Source organism: Penicillium hordei, assembly GCF_028827395.1.
Source record: "Penicillium hordei strain IBT 12815 chromosome Unknown utg000002l_segment0_segment0, whole genome shotgun sequence".
NCBI classification, from domain to species: Eukaryota; Fungi; Ascomycota; class Eurotiomycetes; order Eurotiales; family Aspergillaceae; genus Penicillium; species Penicillium hordei.
Genome location: NW_026623143.1, coordinates 4,322,344 through 4,338,024, shown reverse-complemented (window position 1 = coordinate 4,338,024; position 15,681 = coordinate 4,322,344). Strand labels below are relative to the sequence as shown.

Here is a 15,681-nt window from a genome sequence, read left to right as displayed (position 1 = left end):
TACTGGTTGGCTCAGACGCGTTCCATTTATCAGCCCACATGGTCGGCTGTGCACAGTAATCAAAAAATGCGCCGCATTACCAAGCATCATGACGGGATTAGAAACCACATATTTCCTCATCCAACAGCACTCGTAGAAGTCCACCTCCCGTGTGTACCAAAGCTGTCTTGTCTTGTGGGCGGTATTCGGGGCATCCACGTTCCGTCGGCTAAATAAAACATTGGATCACCGCCCCACATGGTAGGTCAGAAGGTTGAATCAGGCCGTGGCGTCCTGATTTTACGGGGTCGCCCACCGGAGTGATGTGGGCGGCCCTCAGAACATGATTTACAACGTAGCAAAGATAAAAGATAAATAGTACGACTACGAAATGACAAGAAATTGTTCCATCGATAGTTAGTTCTTTTTGTGAGAGGACTTTGTTTCTGTTATGTTGCCAGTTTCGGAACAACTATATAACCAGTGGCACCTCCAAACCGGAGTCACTTCCATCAATGCAACGACGTGTTAAACACAAATTCCGAATAAAGCAAAGTGGTCTCCAGTTGATTAAATCTCCCGACCCTCCTCACGTGTTGATAGATGTTTCCCAAGGAATTGCACAATCACATAGGTAACGACAAAACGAGTCAGAGATAATTTTTTGTTTTAAAGAAAATGGATTATCTATAGTTGTATGGAGCAGTTGGATACCAACAAAGAGGCAACTTCAGGTATTACCCAGAACAGAAACAGATCCCAAGCTTTCCTGTAGGTATCCAAGTACCGATAGAAATTGAGGGAATGGGGGAAGAGAGACGAGAGAGAAAGGGCAGGCGAGAGAGATGTAGTGACGACAAGAGAAAAGCACTAAGAGAAGCGTTTTGGTTAAAATAATGTCAAACTTCCAAATCCAGCACGCATACCACGACCAGTGCAAAGCTGGAACGCCAATATCAGGTCAACATCCAGAGTAGGAACAACATCAAACGGTGAGGTTAGAGCTTTGACTCCAGCTTTCATGCCACCTTCGTCGCCAAGAAGAAAAAGAGATACGAGGTATCATACAGACAAAGAGACATGGAAAATACGAGGAAACAAGGAGAGAATGGGGGCATTGGACAGAAAATATTGAGCTCTACTTACTCGCAGCAACAATAAGGGCACGCCCGGCACCAGCCTTCCCGCTCCCACCACCCAAAGTTAAAATATAGCGTAGCCAACCGAGCTTCAGCTTTTGACCGCTGCGGTCAAAGTCTGGGACTAGATTGTTGGAAGCCTTGACTTTGCTTAGTTTACCAGCATATGGCGGGTAGCGAATAGCAAGTATAGACTCGAGCCAGATAGGACTGCTTGTTATAGGCCGTCGGTGCACCCAGACATCGAAACTAGCACGGCCACGGTAAGCGCCGTGGCCGCTTTCGCCGACACCACCAAAGGGTAGAGTAGGTATATGTAAGGCAGCGTCATTGCAAGAGACGCCCCCGGATCGAGTAGAGGAAATAACTAGGTAGAATAGTCATTAGTCATGCATATTATATATTTCAGGGAACATAGAAAATACCTTTAGCAACATCGGCCCTAGAGCCAAAGGGGTAGAGACCAAGTGGTGTACTCTGCACCGTATTGGCGAGGCTAATAGCCTCGTCTAGGTTCTCGACAGATAGGATCGGAATGAAAGGCCCAAAGCTCTCCTCTGCGCAAAGGGAATCTTCGACAGAATACACCTGGACAACTGTAGGCTCAATAAAGAGCTCTTCCTCGTCTAACGTACCCCCAAGGAGAATCTTGCCTTTGCTATTGTCAAGCATAGACTTGAGACGCTGGAAATGGCCTTTGTTGATAATGCGCGAGTAGTCCGGAGAACTTTTAGCGCCATTAGGATAGAAGGCCTTATAAGCCTTCTTAAACTCCTCAACCACTCGAGGCACAAGTGTTTTATCGACAAGGAGATAATTCTGAGAGGTGCAAAGTTGGCCGGCGTTCACGGTTTTTCCCCAGAGCATACGACGCGCAACTAGACGGGGATCAGCTGTCTTACTGACTATAGCTGGATTAATACCGCCTAGCTCCAGGACCACAGGGGTTAAATGAGGTGCTGCTGCTTTAGCGATAATGCGGCCAACGTTAGCACCACCTGTAAAGAAAATTTTGTCCCAGCGCTCAGCCAAGAGAGCCTGGGTCTCAGGTATACTGCCCTGAACAACGGAATAGCAAGAAGGGTCCAGGGACGTCTCGCAAACTTTCTGTATGATGACAGCGCTGGCAGGAGCGTTTTCAGATGGCTTGATGACCACAGTATTCCCAGCCGCAATTGCACCAATGACAGGGCCCAAGGTCAGCTGAAAGGGGAAATTGAAGGTCCTAGATACAATCAATCAGAGGACTTTGGCTCTTTTCCATCCCCAAATTCACTTGCTCGGAAAAATACAACGTACCCGATCACCAATACGCAGCCGAGAGGATCCTTCCGAATCTTGGGCCTCATCAACTTGAACTGAAGATCGATATCAGGGGCTTTCTCATCTCTGGCCCACTTAGGTAGATTGCGAGTGGTAAAGACGATGTCGTTCAGCAGCCAGTCGATTTCGGCGAATTCAGTCTCGAAGCGCGGCTTGTTCAAGTCCTGAGCGCAAGCCCGGATTATTTCATCTTCATGATCTTTTATGCTGCCGAAATTGTCAATGATTCTCTTTCTCTCTTCACGAAGAGTGTTCCGTTAGGTTTACCACGTACGCCCAGTAAAGCTTGTGGAGCTGGATCAGACGAAACTCAATGTCGCGGGTCTTGTGCTCCAGGAATGATTTGCGGGTGGTAGAGATACGTGAGGGGATTGCTTCGAGTGAAGTGAATTGAAGATCTGGAATTTGGTCGTCCATCATAGCGGAAAAAGGTAAAACGGATAGGTGTGTAAATAGACATGCCCTTGTAAGGTCGTGAGGAAAAGCCTCCTTAAGATATTTTTCAAAGTGCGCCACAACGGGAATAGGATTTTAACGGCTCACACTGGAAGCCTAGACGCTAAGATCCATCGTACGAATGTGCGTGGAGATTTTCGGTTTGGTTACGCCTGGTCAGGATATCCTCGTAAAATCGCGACTATTGCATAACGAGGAAATTGTATTTTCGGCTCAATAGTTGTCCCGAAAAGGACAAGATGTTATTATGTAGCTTTTACCGAGGTAGACTCCAATAGGTGTCGATCTTGGAATAAAGTTACACGGGGCGAGGACCGGAGTGGGACAAACCGGATCGTTTATTCAACCGGCCCAACTGCTCAGCCATTCAGCTTCCTTTTTTTTGCGGCAGTCAGGATTTTAATTTCAGTACTCTAATTTGATGGCAGAACCCTCTGACGTTCTCTATGCCCCCCTCTTTTCAGATCTTCCTCCTCTCGCTCACTCTTCTTTTCGTTCCTTTGCCAGGTGTGTGAACGAAAGGCTCATACATATGATGCTGTAAGAGAATTATTTTACCCCTAAAGATATTCCAAAAATGAACAAGCGCATTTTGCATGTTATCACCAATATGGCACATTATGATGATTTATCCCACCCGACTAGCTTGTGGCTATCTGAACTCACCCACGCTTGGCACGTCTTCGAAGAGCATGGTTTTAAACAGAGTATCGTTAGTCCAACGGGGGGTCTATCTCCCTTAGAGCCGCGGTCACTAAAGTTCCTCAATTATGAAAAGACAGCCAAGGCCTGGCGGGCCGATCCAGCTCGCATGTCACTTCTGGAAAACACTGCCCGACCTGACCAGATTACCTCCGCTGACTTTGATGCAATCTATTTCATTGGTGGGCATGGTGTGATGTACGATTTTCCAGACAGCGAAGGTCTGCAGCAGATTACCCAGGAGATTTTTGAACGGGGTGGCGTCGTATCCTCTGTTTGCCACGGTTACTGTGCCCTACTGCACACTAAACTCTCGGATGGGTCGTACCTGGTCGCTGACCGTAAGATAACCGGGTTCACCTGGCGGGAGGAGGTGCTTGCTTGCGTGAACAAGCTTGTGCCCTACAACGCTGAAGAAGAGGTAAAGAAGCGTGGCGCACACTATCAATCGGCTAAGTTGCCTTTCGTTTCTTACACGGAAGTGGATGGAAATCTGGTGACTGGACAGAATCCGGGTTCTGCGAAAGAGACTGCGAGCAAGGTCGTCACCGTTCTCAGCCAGCTACAGCGTGAATCACTGCCCTGTTGAATTTCCGTTGTCGTTTTTCTGGCGGGCGGACAGCATAGATACTCGCCAAACCTACCGACCTTGATTTCATAGGAAATGAGAAAAAGAGAATGATGTTCATCTAGCGTATGTCTATTGTGGGATTAAATCTAAGATACGAATCCTGAAGGAGCGTCGGCGATACGTAGTGCCGGATGTCTTGAACTTTAGTCCTAATAGCTTTAGAAAACTTCAAAAATAAAGGGAAATGAGCAACTTTGTGTAAAAATCAACATAGCATTTCAGAAGGGTCGCGATTCTCTCTGATCAGACACATTTTCAACAGCCTCATCCTCAACAGAGAATGAGCCAGTACTTTCCGTATCATCGTTACCAGACTAGAAGAATCATTGAATGGTAGTGCCATAGTCCCTAAATCTTAACACTATCAAATGCTTTAATGGGGACTGGCATATTCAAGACCATCTGGGCATCCTTGAGTAAATCCATCCGCAAGATGGTCCAGGCGCCCAATTCATTAAGAAGTTCGCTAAGTGGACCTTTGCCTCGATATATGATGACATCACGAGGGAAGAGACGCTGTGCCCCCAGAAGTGGGTTCGTCTGGACTGTCACTTGGTACCATTTCTCGTCGATCTTGTTGATCGCGTTGTTATTGACTATCCGGGATTGCGATGGAATTGTCTTTAGCTCCGGACAGGGCACATCCAGCGCCAAATCAAGCTTCCCATCAGTTGTAATGGTACTAGCTTTGATATTTGCTTCGTCCATATCCAAGCTAATATTGGCGAGCCATTTAGGGAGTTGGTATCCGTATACACCACGTACTCGAGCAATTTCAGTATCAACAGGTAGAGCCAAAACGTATCCATAGAAGGTTTGATTCCATAGCGAGCTTAGCAATTGGGTTGTACTGTAACTGTTTTTACCTGGCTGGCGGACGATAATAGCGATAGAGACCTCTTTATAAGGATCGTTGTCGCAGACGAGGTAGGAATAAAACGTCATTGCCACCAATCCATATCCAGGGAATGCTGTGATGGGCTCTAAAGGTGCTGGGAGCTTCGACTTCAAGTTGTCAAGAGGCGCGAGAAAGAGAAGCTGGACACTGTTCGTGCGGTAATAGAAATTCGGAGCGTATACCTGGCCGACCCTCGAGTCAACCAGTTTCTTTGGAATTTGCCGAAAAAAATCGATGTCTGGTCCAACTGCCGGATCGCTGGCTATCTCATCCAGGTTCGGGTTCATACGATAACGATCGTAATAACCGCCTTTAGGTACATCGACCTTCTGACCTCCAAACTCGACTTGGACGGTGGGATGATCAGAGCTTCTGGTCAGTTGTCAATATGGTTAGTACAATATCAAACGGAAGCTAGGCCTGATCATCACATACGAATCAGACATCTTTGACGATGTTGCAGAAACCATGATGCTGACAATATCCTTTCATCAAAATCAAGACGTGATTGGCTCTTTGGTCAAATATGCGCAGTGAGTGATGACAACCACAAGAAGGACTGAAGTCGTTTTGTAGATAAACTTGCGATGGAAGATGGAACTGTTAAGGAGGCGGCAAGTTTTAAGTTACGAATTGCAACGGAGGTAGATGACGAAACTGAGCGTCCCATACTCCTACCGAGGCAAAATTTCCTAGTATAAAAAGCTAAGTAATGCCAGGTTCCATGGGTACTTTTGAGGCTGAGTCGTGATGAATCATCTTTAATTCAGAGCGGATAGTTAGTTGGTCCGCCGCGCGTCACTAGCATGCCTCCACGGTAGCTCAGGAGGACTAGATCTCTCCTAGATCACAGAGAAAACATTCTATGGACATAGAAGTGGTCTCCTTTCATATGCATCGAATAGCTTGCATATCAGACAAAAATGCCGCGGTCTATCGTCACTTCTGGTGGAGCTATACCCGTGTTTGAAGGACTGCCGAGGGAACGCAGCATGATATGCGAGGTTCAGGCCTCTATGAAAGAAGGGACCCAACTCAAGTGGCACTTTAAATTTAAAGATCTCTCATAGACCATGTGTTGGCAATGCCCTTAACAGCAGCATAGCAGCTGGAGCAAGAATGAAAACTCACTCTGCAACCCCAGCAGTGCATTCGGCTAGCATCTGGGAGATTTTTTTTTTTTGAGCGCCCTTCTCTTCCTTTCCCACGTGATCAAGGCAAGTCAATCCATGATGCTTTTATTCCATAGTCTGGCATTTGTATTATTTTTGTAGAGATATGTTCTGAATCTGTACAGTTATCTTCCGTTCTGCCACCACCGACGCCCAATATACGTACAAACAAGTCCGGCAACGAGCGAAGAGATTTGGCAGAGCCTTAAAATCCCAATGGGGCTGGTGTAAAGGTGACGTTCTCATAGTGATGACCCCAAACGACATCGATACTCCATCCGTTATCTAGGAATGCCAGTTTCTAGGTGGCATCGTGGCCTTGGTCAGTCCCGAGTTGTCGGCCCAGGAGCTTCCCCACCAATTAAAAGGAAGCCATGCAAGAGGGCTTGTGGTTCATCCACGGTGTGCGGTTATTGCTATGGAGGCTGCTCGCCTTGAAAATCTATCCTCTGATTGAATTCTTATTTTGAGGCCCGACAAACTCGTCCCGACATACAGTGGCCTCTCTTCCGTTGAGGATTTCTTGAATGCAACTGAAGATGATATAGACCAGGACACTCATTGGTTGGAAATCGAAGCAGACAAAGATACTGCATTCCTGGTATACTCATCAGGGACCACGGGCAGAGCTAAATGTGCGATGATCTCTCATCGTAACGTCGTGGCCGCTGCCAAGCTTCAAACCGCCATTGATAGTGCCCACATAGACTGGCGCCCGGATCGCACCTTAGCGGTACTTCCTACATATCACATCTTCGGTAAGTAAGTTAAACTCATAAGAATATTGACATATTGTTTCTAGACCAAGCAAGCTAAAAGAATAGGACTTATTTGCCTCGTTTATCTCCCTGTCTATATTGGAACAACAACAGTGTACATGGACAAGTTCGATATTGCCACTTTCTGCAGTTTGATTCAGGAGTATCGTGTCTCCCAAGTCTATGCCGCTCCACCCATCGTGCTTCACCTGGTGAAGAGTAGTCTAGTGAATACCTATGACTTGCGTACACTCCGCATGATTACTTCTGGTGGCGCATCTCTTGCTTCCAGCAACGTCAAATCCCAGTTCGCCAGGCGTACGGATTATCTGAAACAACATCTGTATCTCACATCCAGGTGTGTCATACTGTATATCCCATTAGCGAGTCAGACAACAAAACTCACTGAAACGGAATTCTCAGCGCTGGGACAAGTGGAGGGTTAGTTTAGGCTCGAATGGACCTCCTATTCCCGGAATTGAAACCAAATTTGTCGGTAATGATGGCCGCCAAGTTACAGTGGGTAAGGAAGGAGAGCTTTATGTGCGTGGCGCAACAGTTTTCAATGGTTACCTCGACGAGCCTGATCTCACTGCGGCCTGTCTGACAGCAGATGGATGGCTCAAAACCGGTTGGTGCTTCTTCGTTTTCTTCATTTTCTGCAAGACTTACGCATTATTTCTCACAATCAATTATAGGGGACATAGGATGCGAAGTTGAGCAGGGCAATCTGTTCATAACTGACCGTTCAAAAGATTTGATCAAATTCAAAGGTTACCAGGTAGCACCGGCCGAGCTCGAGGATATCATTATTGAAAACGAGGCTGTGGGGGATGCAACTGTCATTGGCATCATGAACGAGAGTCTTGCAAGCGAGGTGCCGTTGGCTTATGTCGTAGTCAAATCTGGTTACCCGCAGAATCAAACTACGGCGCAAGCGATCCTCAAGCATGTCAATGACCGAACAGTATCATACAAACATCTCCGTGGTGGCATTATCTTTACTGAGATAATCCCTAGAAGTAACTCGGGGAAAGTTTTAAAGCGATTGCTTCCTGATCGGGTATCGGTTAATCTCGTACGTCGAATCGGGGCCAAGGAATACACAAAGTACATGCTGGTGCCTAAGTTATAGTGAAGGAAAACTACTCGCAATCTATGTTGAACAATTAAAATGAGTCGAATCCTAAGTCAGCGACTAGGTGTTGCATTTACTGTAGCCTGCAAGATTCTGTATGATCTGCGGCACGTCCCGCAGATCTCCCAAATTAGTGGGCCGCGCCCTCACTGGAAATTACTGAACCAATGGCTTTCTAAAATATGAATAGTGGTTCTGATGAGTTATATTCTACTGGTAGCATCATCAGCAGCATCAGCATCTTGTGCATGTTAAGCCCCTGAGTCCAATTTACATCTCCTTGGCTTCGATCGAGGGTTCGTCTGGAACTATCAAAGTCGGAGGCCAAAAATGAATAATGAAAATCATATATATGCAGGGATATTACCGGATTTTGAAAATACGTTGGATAGATTTCATGCTATCAAATTCCTGTCAACGTCTGATTCGGCGCCCAATGTTGTATTGACTGGAACCATCTAGCCAGCTATGTGATGTACACTGGTGTAATTGCTTCCTGTGCCAGTCATCCCACATCACCTTGCAATTGACGACGATATTCGAGGCCTTAATAGCTTAATGTATTACTCAAAATAATCGCAGAGTGGGGGGCGCGGTAGCTACAGTAGACACTCCTGGCAAGACTTGAGGAGTCGAGGCTCGATTTTATTATGGCGTAAATATCCTTGTCTAACACCAGATGTAGCACAGCAAGAACATAAGTTGGTTGTTTTTAACGGCAGGATCAAAAGAACAGCATAATTAATAGTGTTGCTGCGACGAAAGTCACCCAAGTAATCTCAAACAAAGGGGGGTTAGACTTGGCATTACAATTGCCGGTCAAAATACTTATGCGATTGGCCCTGACCTCTTCCAGTTCTAGAGAATGGCTCATGCATACACCTCTGCCTTCATATTCCGTGGTATTTTACGACTGTGACGATGTACAAATGACAGAAACTGCGAAATTGAAGGCATTGCCATTCTCAAATAATTGAAATGAGCGGCATCTTTTTTACAAAGTTGATTAGTAGAGCATTTTAGGAAACTGCCAATGTGGTTTGTTTATGAATTTGGTGCGTACTGAATTCCGTTACTAGTAGATTTTGTGGTAGTTGATTTAAGTTACAACGATCAGTATCCCAGATACCAAGAGCAAAAGACGCGATTCATGACTTGATAAAATCCAGAAGATCTTTGTTAACTTCATCAACATTGATGTTGTGAATAGCGTGAGATCCTCCCTTGTAAATTTTCAGGCTGCCTTGAGGGAGAAGTTTTGCCGACTTCAGTCCAGATGCTTTGATAGGAACAACTTGGTCATCATCCCCATGCAGAACTAGCACTGGGATATCAATCTTCTTCAGATCTTCCGTGAAGTCAGTTTCCGAGAAATCCTTGATCGAGTCGTACGCTGACTTGAAGCTGGTATTCATCCCCTGCTGCCACCAGCTACGAATTTGGCCTTCGCTCTTATGTGCACCAGGTCGGTTAAAGCCAAAGAACGGTCCGCTAGGGACATCCAAGAAGAACTGCGCACGGTCTTTGCGCATCGCCTCTCGAAACGAATCGAAAACGGATTTGTCAATCCCGTCGGCGTTGACACTAGTCTTTACCATCAGAGGGGGCACAGCACCGACTAAAACGGCTTTCTTGAAACGACCTGTGCCATGTTTTCCGAGATAATGGGTCACTTCCCCTCCACCGTGAGAGTGGCCAACCATCACAGCATCTTTGACCTTCAGATAAGCAAATAGTTCCTCGAGGTCATCGACAAAGGTGTCCATGTTGTTCCCATCCCAGGTCTGAGTAGAACGCCCGTGGCCACGGCGATCGTGCGCAACAACACGGAAGCCTTGTTCTGCGAGATACAGCATCTGATTTTCCCAATTGTCACTGCTCAAGGGCCAACCATGGGAGAAAGTAACAATGGCTCCTCCGGGATTGCCCCAGTCCTTATAAAAGAGTTCAGCTCCATCTCGAAGCTTCAAATATGGCATGATTGTTCACAAGGGGTGCTCAAACTTCCTGAAAAAAAGAAGGCTGTCATTCAGAAACTTACTTTTCAGTGAGTAATATGAGTGACTTTATATGCGGAGTTGGTCTGTTCGCAGTGTATATGTATCGGGGCTTGCGGAAGTTATGACGTTATTAAATGCGTCACTAGTACTATGGCCCGGGGGGGGCGCGAAATCCATCCAGACTCTAAAGGTTGCTAACCCAATCGCTAGGGAGGCCATATCTCTGATGGCTCTCGAGTTAATAAACTGCGGTTCACCCAATACCCAGTCTCTAATATTATGAAACCCGTACATGCATACCTCTCAGAGCATCAAAATATTGTGCTAATAGATACCTCGGCCAATACTCAAGTGGGTCTTGCTAAGCTTCTCGCCGCTTCGATTACTTTTCTACTTCCGCTCCCGTCGGGCAAATTGAAAGCTCCGAGGCAAATCCCAGACGTCACTTATTAAACTGCTTCAACCTCGATCGTAACAAATTAACTAGCGAACTGGTTATTAATTCTTGGTTAATGGCAACGATGCTTTCGATTAATATTCCAAAACATACCACGCCCGATCAGTATGAGTTGGGCGAAGTCCCATCTCTAGTCGTGGAGCGACCCACAGACATCCTGATCAAGGTCCAGGCCGCGAGTATCAATCCGATTGACGTTAAAAAGGCATCGGGAGCAACCAAGGCTGTTCTAAAAGATAGGTTAGAGCTTTGCGTTCCTCTATTTCTGACCCGTGATTCTGATTTCGTCGTGCTTAGCTTCCCGTATAAAATCGGATATGACTGTGCGGGTACAGTTATTGAGACTGGTTCACAGGTTACTCGCTTCAAGGTTGGTGACGAGGTCTTTGTTCGATTACCAGAATGTCATCGAGGTTCAATGAGTGAGCTGGCGCGTTCGACTGAAGAATTTGTCGCTCTGAAACCGAAGGGTCTTTCGATGGAAGAAGCGGCCTCGATTCCATTGGCGTCTATGACGGCGTTGCAGGCGCTGAGAGGTTATGAAGGGGATCTTGAAGGGAAGACCGTTTTCATACCTGCTGGTCGTAAGTTCATTTTCTGTTGACATTGATGTATACGATTTTAGTTGATGCTTGGATGCTGACTCTTTGATAGTTGGGGGCACTGGTCTTTTCGCATGTCAGTTAGCGAAGAACATCTTCAAAGCCGGGAAGGTGATTACTACAGTTTCAACAGCAAAAGTACCCAAGGTCAAAGAACTTCTAGGCGAAGGCGTCGTGGACGAGAGTAAGTGCATACCCCCTTTTTTCCCGGTAAACAATCTCGAAATTAAAGCTTACATCTGTCGCAGTCATTGATTACAGGAAATCTGATCCGAAGAATGTAATTCCGCCGCGCTCTGTAGATTTCATCTTCGATACCACAGGCAATGCGATGGATTATCTATCTCTGGTCCGAGAAAAAGGGGCCATCATCACGGTCTCGATACTCACATCGGGAGATGTTCTCCAGAATTCTAGCGTCATGCGCCGATCCCCGGATAAACAGGACAAGGCCACTGTGCCATTCCCTATCCGTATAGCTTTGAATATCATGGATCGAATCCGGGTAGCGCGGGCATCGCGTTATGGCGTTAAGTATGCTTCTATCTTTTTGGAACCGAATGCCACCGATCTAGATTCTATTAGGGGGTGGGTGGAGGCTGGAAAATTGAAGACGATCGTGGGGACAAGGGCGAGTTTTAAGGGGATTCAGGCGGTTAGGGATGCTTGTCAGGTTGTTTACGATGGGAAAGGTGGTGTTGGGAAATCTGTGATTGTATTTGAATGATGCGTTTGAAATAGCTTTGGAAGGGCAGTGTCGAACTACTTATTAGTACTAATACTTAAACAACTACCAACAAATACGAAAGTTTCATAATAATATATCAACTCCTTTAGGATCAAGCAAACTAGACATCGGTAGACCACATTCTGGGTTGGAGAAGCCGACCCAAAAGCCAACGTACAGCCCCATGAGTCCAAACCAGAAACCCACCACAAACCCCTCAAACCCAAAATTATATGAAACTTCGGTCCTGACATTTATGAAATAGATTAGCAAGCAGTTCTAGAAGTCTGTTTGGCTGATTTATATTTAAATGAGAACCGTTGTAATATTCCATGTTCTAACATTAGGTTCCGAAGTGTCTATAACGGAATTGAGATGAGTTGCCGGATCAGCCAAATACTGGACGGTGGTATCAAGTGGAAGAAGATTTGGTCTCTATAGCATAAATATGACCATCGGAGATCGAATTATATATGTCTTTTCTTTTACTGTAGATTAATGTTTATGGAAGGAGGTTGATGAGCCCGGGACGGGAGATTTGTGAATAGAGACAGCAACAAGATAAAAGAACAAAAAGCCAAAACAAAAAGCCAAAACAAAAATCTGGGTTTATGATATAATTATACAGCGGTCGCTAAGTTTTGCTTGCGAGAAAAATTAACCTTGAGCAGCTTTCCAAGACGAGTAATGGTCGGCCAATGTTTCCTCCAAAGGTCGATAAATGACATTCAACTGATCCAAGCTAGCATGATTGTCGATATCAAAAGGAATACCGAGATTCAGCCTCAGCCATTTCTGGCTTAAGCCGAGCACAGGCCCTGACATACGGACAAGTGCGTTTGGAATTTTGTTTCGAGGAATCCGAGAAGACTGAGTGATAGATCGAAGCATACGCGAAAGTTCCACGAATCCATATGTTCTGCTATGCGCCAGAATGTAGCGCCCATGAGCGTCCGGATTTCGAGCAGCTCGAATATGGGCGGTTGCGACGTCTCGTACGTCGACGATTGCAAACCACATGTCGGGCACTCCTAGAAAAAGCTGACCGCGTAGAAGTTGGTCAAACAAAGATAGACTGCCAGATTCTGATGTTGGTGATAAGGATGGTCCTAGTACGAGGCCTGGGTTGATAGTCACGAGGTTCCAGCGTTTCGGGGATGGCTGTTCCTGATACATTTTCCAAGCTTCTTTCTCAGCAACAACTTTGGAATATGGATATGCATTATATTCAACCGAACTGGTTGTATTAAAGTATTCGGTGGAAAGTCTTTTATCTTTCATATTCAATACGTCTGCATTGTCACCGAAGATAGCCGCCACGGATGAAGTGAGGACGGCAAGTTTGACCGTCTCGCATTTTTTGACTGCATCGAGGACGTGCTGTGTCCCCTTGAGAGCGGGCTCAACGACTTCTTTCTGTCCGTCGCGAATCTTGTTCTCGATGAAGAAAGGCGAGGCAATGTGATAAACAACCGAACAGTCTTTCATTGAAGCTTCGAATGAACCAGCCTTCAGCAAATCCGCTTCGAATAATGTTAACTTTCCGGGCCATTTCTCTTGCATATCAAGTAGGTGTTTGATTTTCTTTCTGTTTTTCGTGCTGCGAACAGTCGCGTGGACTTCGTTTCCCGTTTCGAGTAACAGTTGAACAACATGGCTTGCGATGAAGCCGCTCGCGCCTGTGATGAGGGAGATGTCCTGTGTCATGTTTGGATTTGTGAGTGCCAATGGTTGCAGATTTGCACTGATATAATGAATGCTGCATATAATGTAAACCCATATTAATATATATAAATAAGTCGGTTATTCGGTTTATTTTAAATGATTCATCGCACTGATTCAAGGTCCTGATTCGTGGCAGTGGAGTAACAAGGGTGAATATGAATGGTCGGGTTGCAGATTGCGCCGATTCCGGTTGGTGGGGATGGGATCGGATTGCAAACTGTATTTAAACTAAGTACTTTGGTCTTTGTATCATCCTTGGTTGTTGAAGTGTGTTGAGCAGGTGAAATCCTGAGCCGAGCTTAAGATCATCCAGAGATGGATTACTGGTGGTACCATTACAAGGCCATGGGGGCAGATTTAGTATATACAAAGTTATATAATGAAAAGCATACACAGCGTAACTCATTGCTGCGAATCACATTTGACAACAAGAGAAGCAGGGTGCACAGCGCTATTAGTGGCTAGTGTGACATTAATATCGTGATTCGACATTTTTTGTGGGGGGGTCAAAATATCTTGAAGAACGGTATTCGGTGCAATCGCAAACCCGTTGTAGCCGGGAGGGTCATGTCAGTTCTACCTGGGACGTTCTTACCATTTCTGTCTTAGCGCCAAAATCTTAAATCTTCTTCCGAATCTGCATTGAAGCAGTGGCGATTCGACTTCATGGGAAATGAACCGGACCGATTATCTATCCGTGCATTGGCTTGATGATATTCTGTGTTTTTCCTTGCAAAATAGCTGCATAACATGAATTTAAGATGTGAAACTTTCATGCCGAGGTTAAATTTTGACCTTAATTACAACCGTCGGTTTCAACTTCATTTATATCCAAATCCCCAAGATCTTTCATACTTGCTCGAGTATTGAGTAAATGCAAAAAAACTTAAAGTATCTCGAGCAGGTAGTCAAACGGCACTACCCTAGTGCCCATTGAAACAACAATGCCAGACTCTACTCTCCTCAAGGTTGCCGGATACGGCTCTCTCCTCGTTGCTATAAAGCACGCAGTTAGTGGGCCCATAATCGCCAAAAACCCCGAATTTAAAGAAAAAGATTAACTAATGCCAATTTGAATCAGACCGCAGGAAAAGAATTCCAATGTCTTCGTCAATTCCGAGAATTGCCAAATATCGCATACACACGTAGCACGGTCGGATGGTATCAAGGAAGTGCCTATTTAGTCTTGACAGGTATTTTATCAATCTTTCCCCGAGTTCTCTGATAAAAATGACCTTTTGTGCTGCGGTGGTAACGATTTGTTTAGCTTTGCTGAATCTCAGCTGGGCGAAGAATCCCGAGTCTTTGAGAGAACCGCTTCAACGTACCATGGCTGCTTTGCTGGTTCTTATTGCTTGGGCTAGTTCTGCTTGGTATCTTAAGAGGGGGGTTAAATCGAGTGGGGTCCTAACGGCTGTAGCGGGTATACTCCAGGCATGGGCGGCTGTTCATTGAGTATCTTTGGAAACTTTGTGTATACTAGTGGATGAGATACTTTTCAGGAAGGGGGTGAGATATATCTACTCTCTAAAGTACCACTTGGAGTATTCTGATTGATTCTCGAATATAATATTTTTATTCCATCGTAGATAACCCATCGCGCGGTCCGGGATGCAGATATAGTAAGTATCCTGGACTAAAACTGACTGTATACCTAGACTAGTGTAGTAGTTTTCTTTTTTTTTTTTTTTGAATTTTTCTTTTGATTAGCCAACGAGGACTTGGCTCTCTAGATAAGTGCCACTTAAAGTTCATAGAATATTTTGGGTTCATAATTTTTATTGATCATGCTGGCGTAATTCTCTGGGGTGAAAATGATCTAAAATGTGATATTGCCGACGATTTGACCGGAGCCTGCATGTTCTGCGAGGTCCAGAGAGTAATCAAATGAATTGCCTCCGACGACTGGCTCCGCAACAAAACTAGATTCACGGCATTTTCGAGCGGATAGATTGTTGCCCCGATTGTGTGATT

General features: G+C 45.5%; 8 protein-coding genes across 8 annotated transcripts; 4 read left to right on the top strand and 4 right to left on the bottom strand.

Annotated features, from left to right (window-relative positions):
• Positions 1-1,117: 1,117 nt before the first annotated feature.
• Positions 1,118-2,903, bottom strand: N7537_004958 (aldehyde dehydrogenase family protein; the record flags this gene model as incomplete). The annotated part of the gene is made up of 4 exons (XM_056896015.1): positions 1,118-1,485; positions 1,544-2,343; positions 2,418-2,648; positions 2,716-2,903. Coding segments are annotated over 4 exons (1,587 nt in total), but the record flags the coding sequence as incomplete, so codon positions are not given.
• A 571-nt stretch (positions 2,904-3,474) lies between these two features.
• N7537_004957 (type 1 glutamine amidotransferase domain-containing protein) lies at positions 3,475-4,188 on the top strand (the record flags this gene model as incomplete). The annotated part of the gene is made up of 1 exon (XM_056896014.1): positions 3,475-4,188. The coding sequence occupies one exon, from the start codon at positions 3,475-3,477 to the stop codon at positions 4,186-4,188; it is 714 nt and encodes a 237-aa protein (XP_056755762.1).
• A 390-nt stretch (positions 4,189-4,578) lies between these two features.
• Positions 4,579-5,598, bottom strand: N7537_004956 (Acetoacetate decarboxylase; the record flags this gene model as incomplete). The annotated part of the gene is made up of 2 exons (XM_056896013.1): positions 4,579-5,500; positions 5,564-5,598. The coding sequence occupies 2 exons, from the start codon at positions 5,596-5,598 to the stop codon at positions 4,579-4,581; spliced, it is 957 nt and encodes a 318-aa protein (XP_056755761.1).
• Positions 5,599-6,674: 1,076 nt separating this feature from the next.
• N7537_004955 (AMP-dependent synthetase/ligase) lies at positions 6,675-8,193 on the top strand (the record flags this gene model as incomplete). Its single annotated transcript, XM_056896012.1, has 5 exons — positions 6,675-6,709; positions 6,772-7,058; positions 7,125-7,420; positions 7,482-7,689; positions 7,757-8,193. 5 exons carry the CDS (start codon positions 6,675-6,677, stop codon positions 8,191-8,193), a joined length of 1,263 nt encoding a protein of 420 aa, XP_056755760.1.
• Positions 8,194-9,344: 1,151 nt separating this feature from the next.
• N7537_004954 (alpha/beta fold hydrolase) lies at positions 9,345-10,175 on the bottom strand (the record flags this gene model as incomplete). The annotated part of the gene is made up of 1 exon (XM_056896011.1): positions 9,345-10,175. One exon carries the CDS (start codon positions 10,173-10,175, stop codon positions 9,345-9,347), a length of 831 nt encoding a protein of 276 aa, XP_056755759.1.
• Positions 10,176-10,717: 542 nt separating this feature from the next.
• N7537_004953 (NADP-dependent oxidoreductase) lies at positions 10,718-11,982 on the top strand (the record flags this gene model as incomplete). The annotated part of the gene is made up of 3 exons (XM_056896010.1): positions 10,718-11,237; positions 11,308-11,439; positions 11,504-11,982. 3 exons carry the CDS (start codon positions 10,718-10,720, stop codon positions 11,980-11,982), a joined length of 1,131 nt encoding a protein of 376 aa, XP_056755758.1.
• A 657-nt stretch (positions 11,983-12,639) lies between these two features.
• On the bottom strand, positions 12,640-13,689 carry N7537_004952 (uncharacterized protein; the record flags this gene model as incomplete). Its single annotated transcript, XM_056896009.1, has 1 exon — positions 12,640-13,689. The coding sequence occupies one exon, from the start codon at positions 13,687-13,689 to the stop codon at positions 12,640-12,642; it is 1,050 nt and encodes a 349-aa protein (XP_056755757.1).
• Positions 13,690-14,651: 962 nt separating this feature from the next.
• Positions 14,652-15,162, top strand: N7537_004951 (uncharacterized protein; the record flags this gene model as incomplete). The annotated part of the gene is made up of 3 exons (XM_056896008.1): positions 14,652-14,717; positions 14,789-14,900; positions 14,975-15,162. 3 exons carry the CDS (start codon positions 14,652-14,654, stop codon positions 15,160-15,162), a joined length of 366 nt encoding a protein of 121 aa, XP_056755756.1.
• Positions 15,163-15,681: the final 519 nt, after the last annotated feature.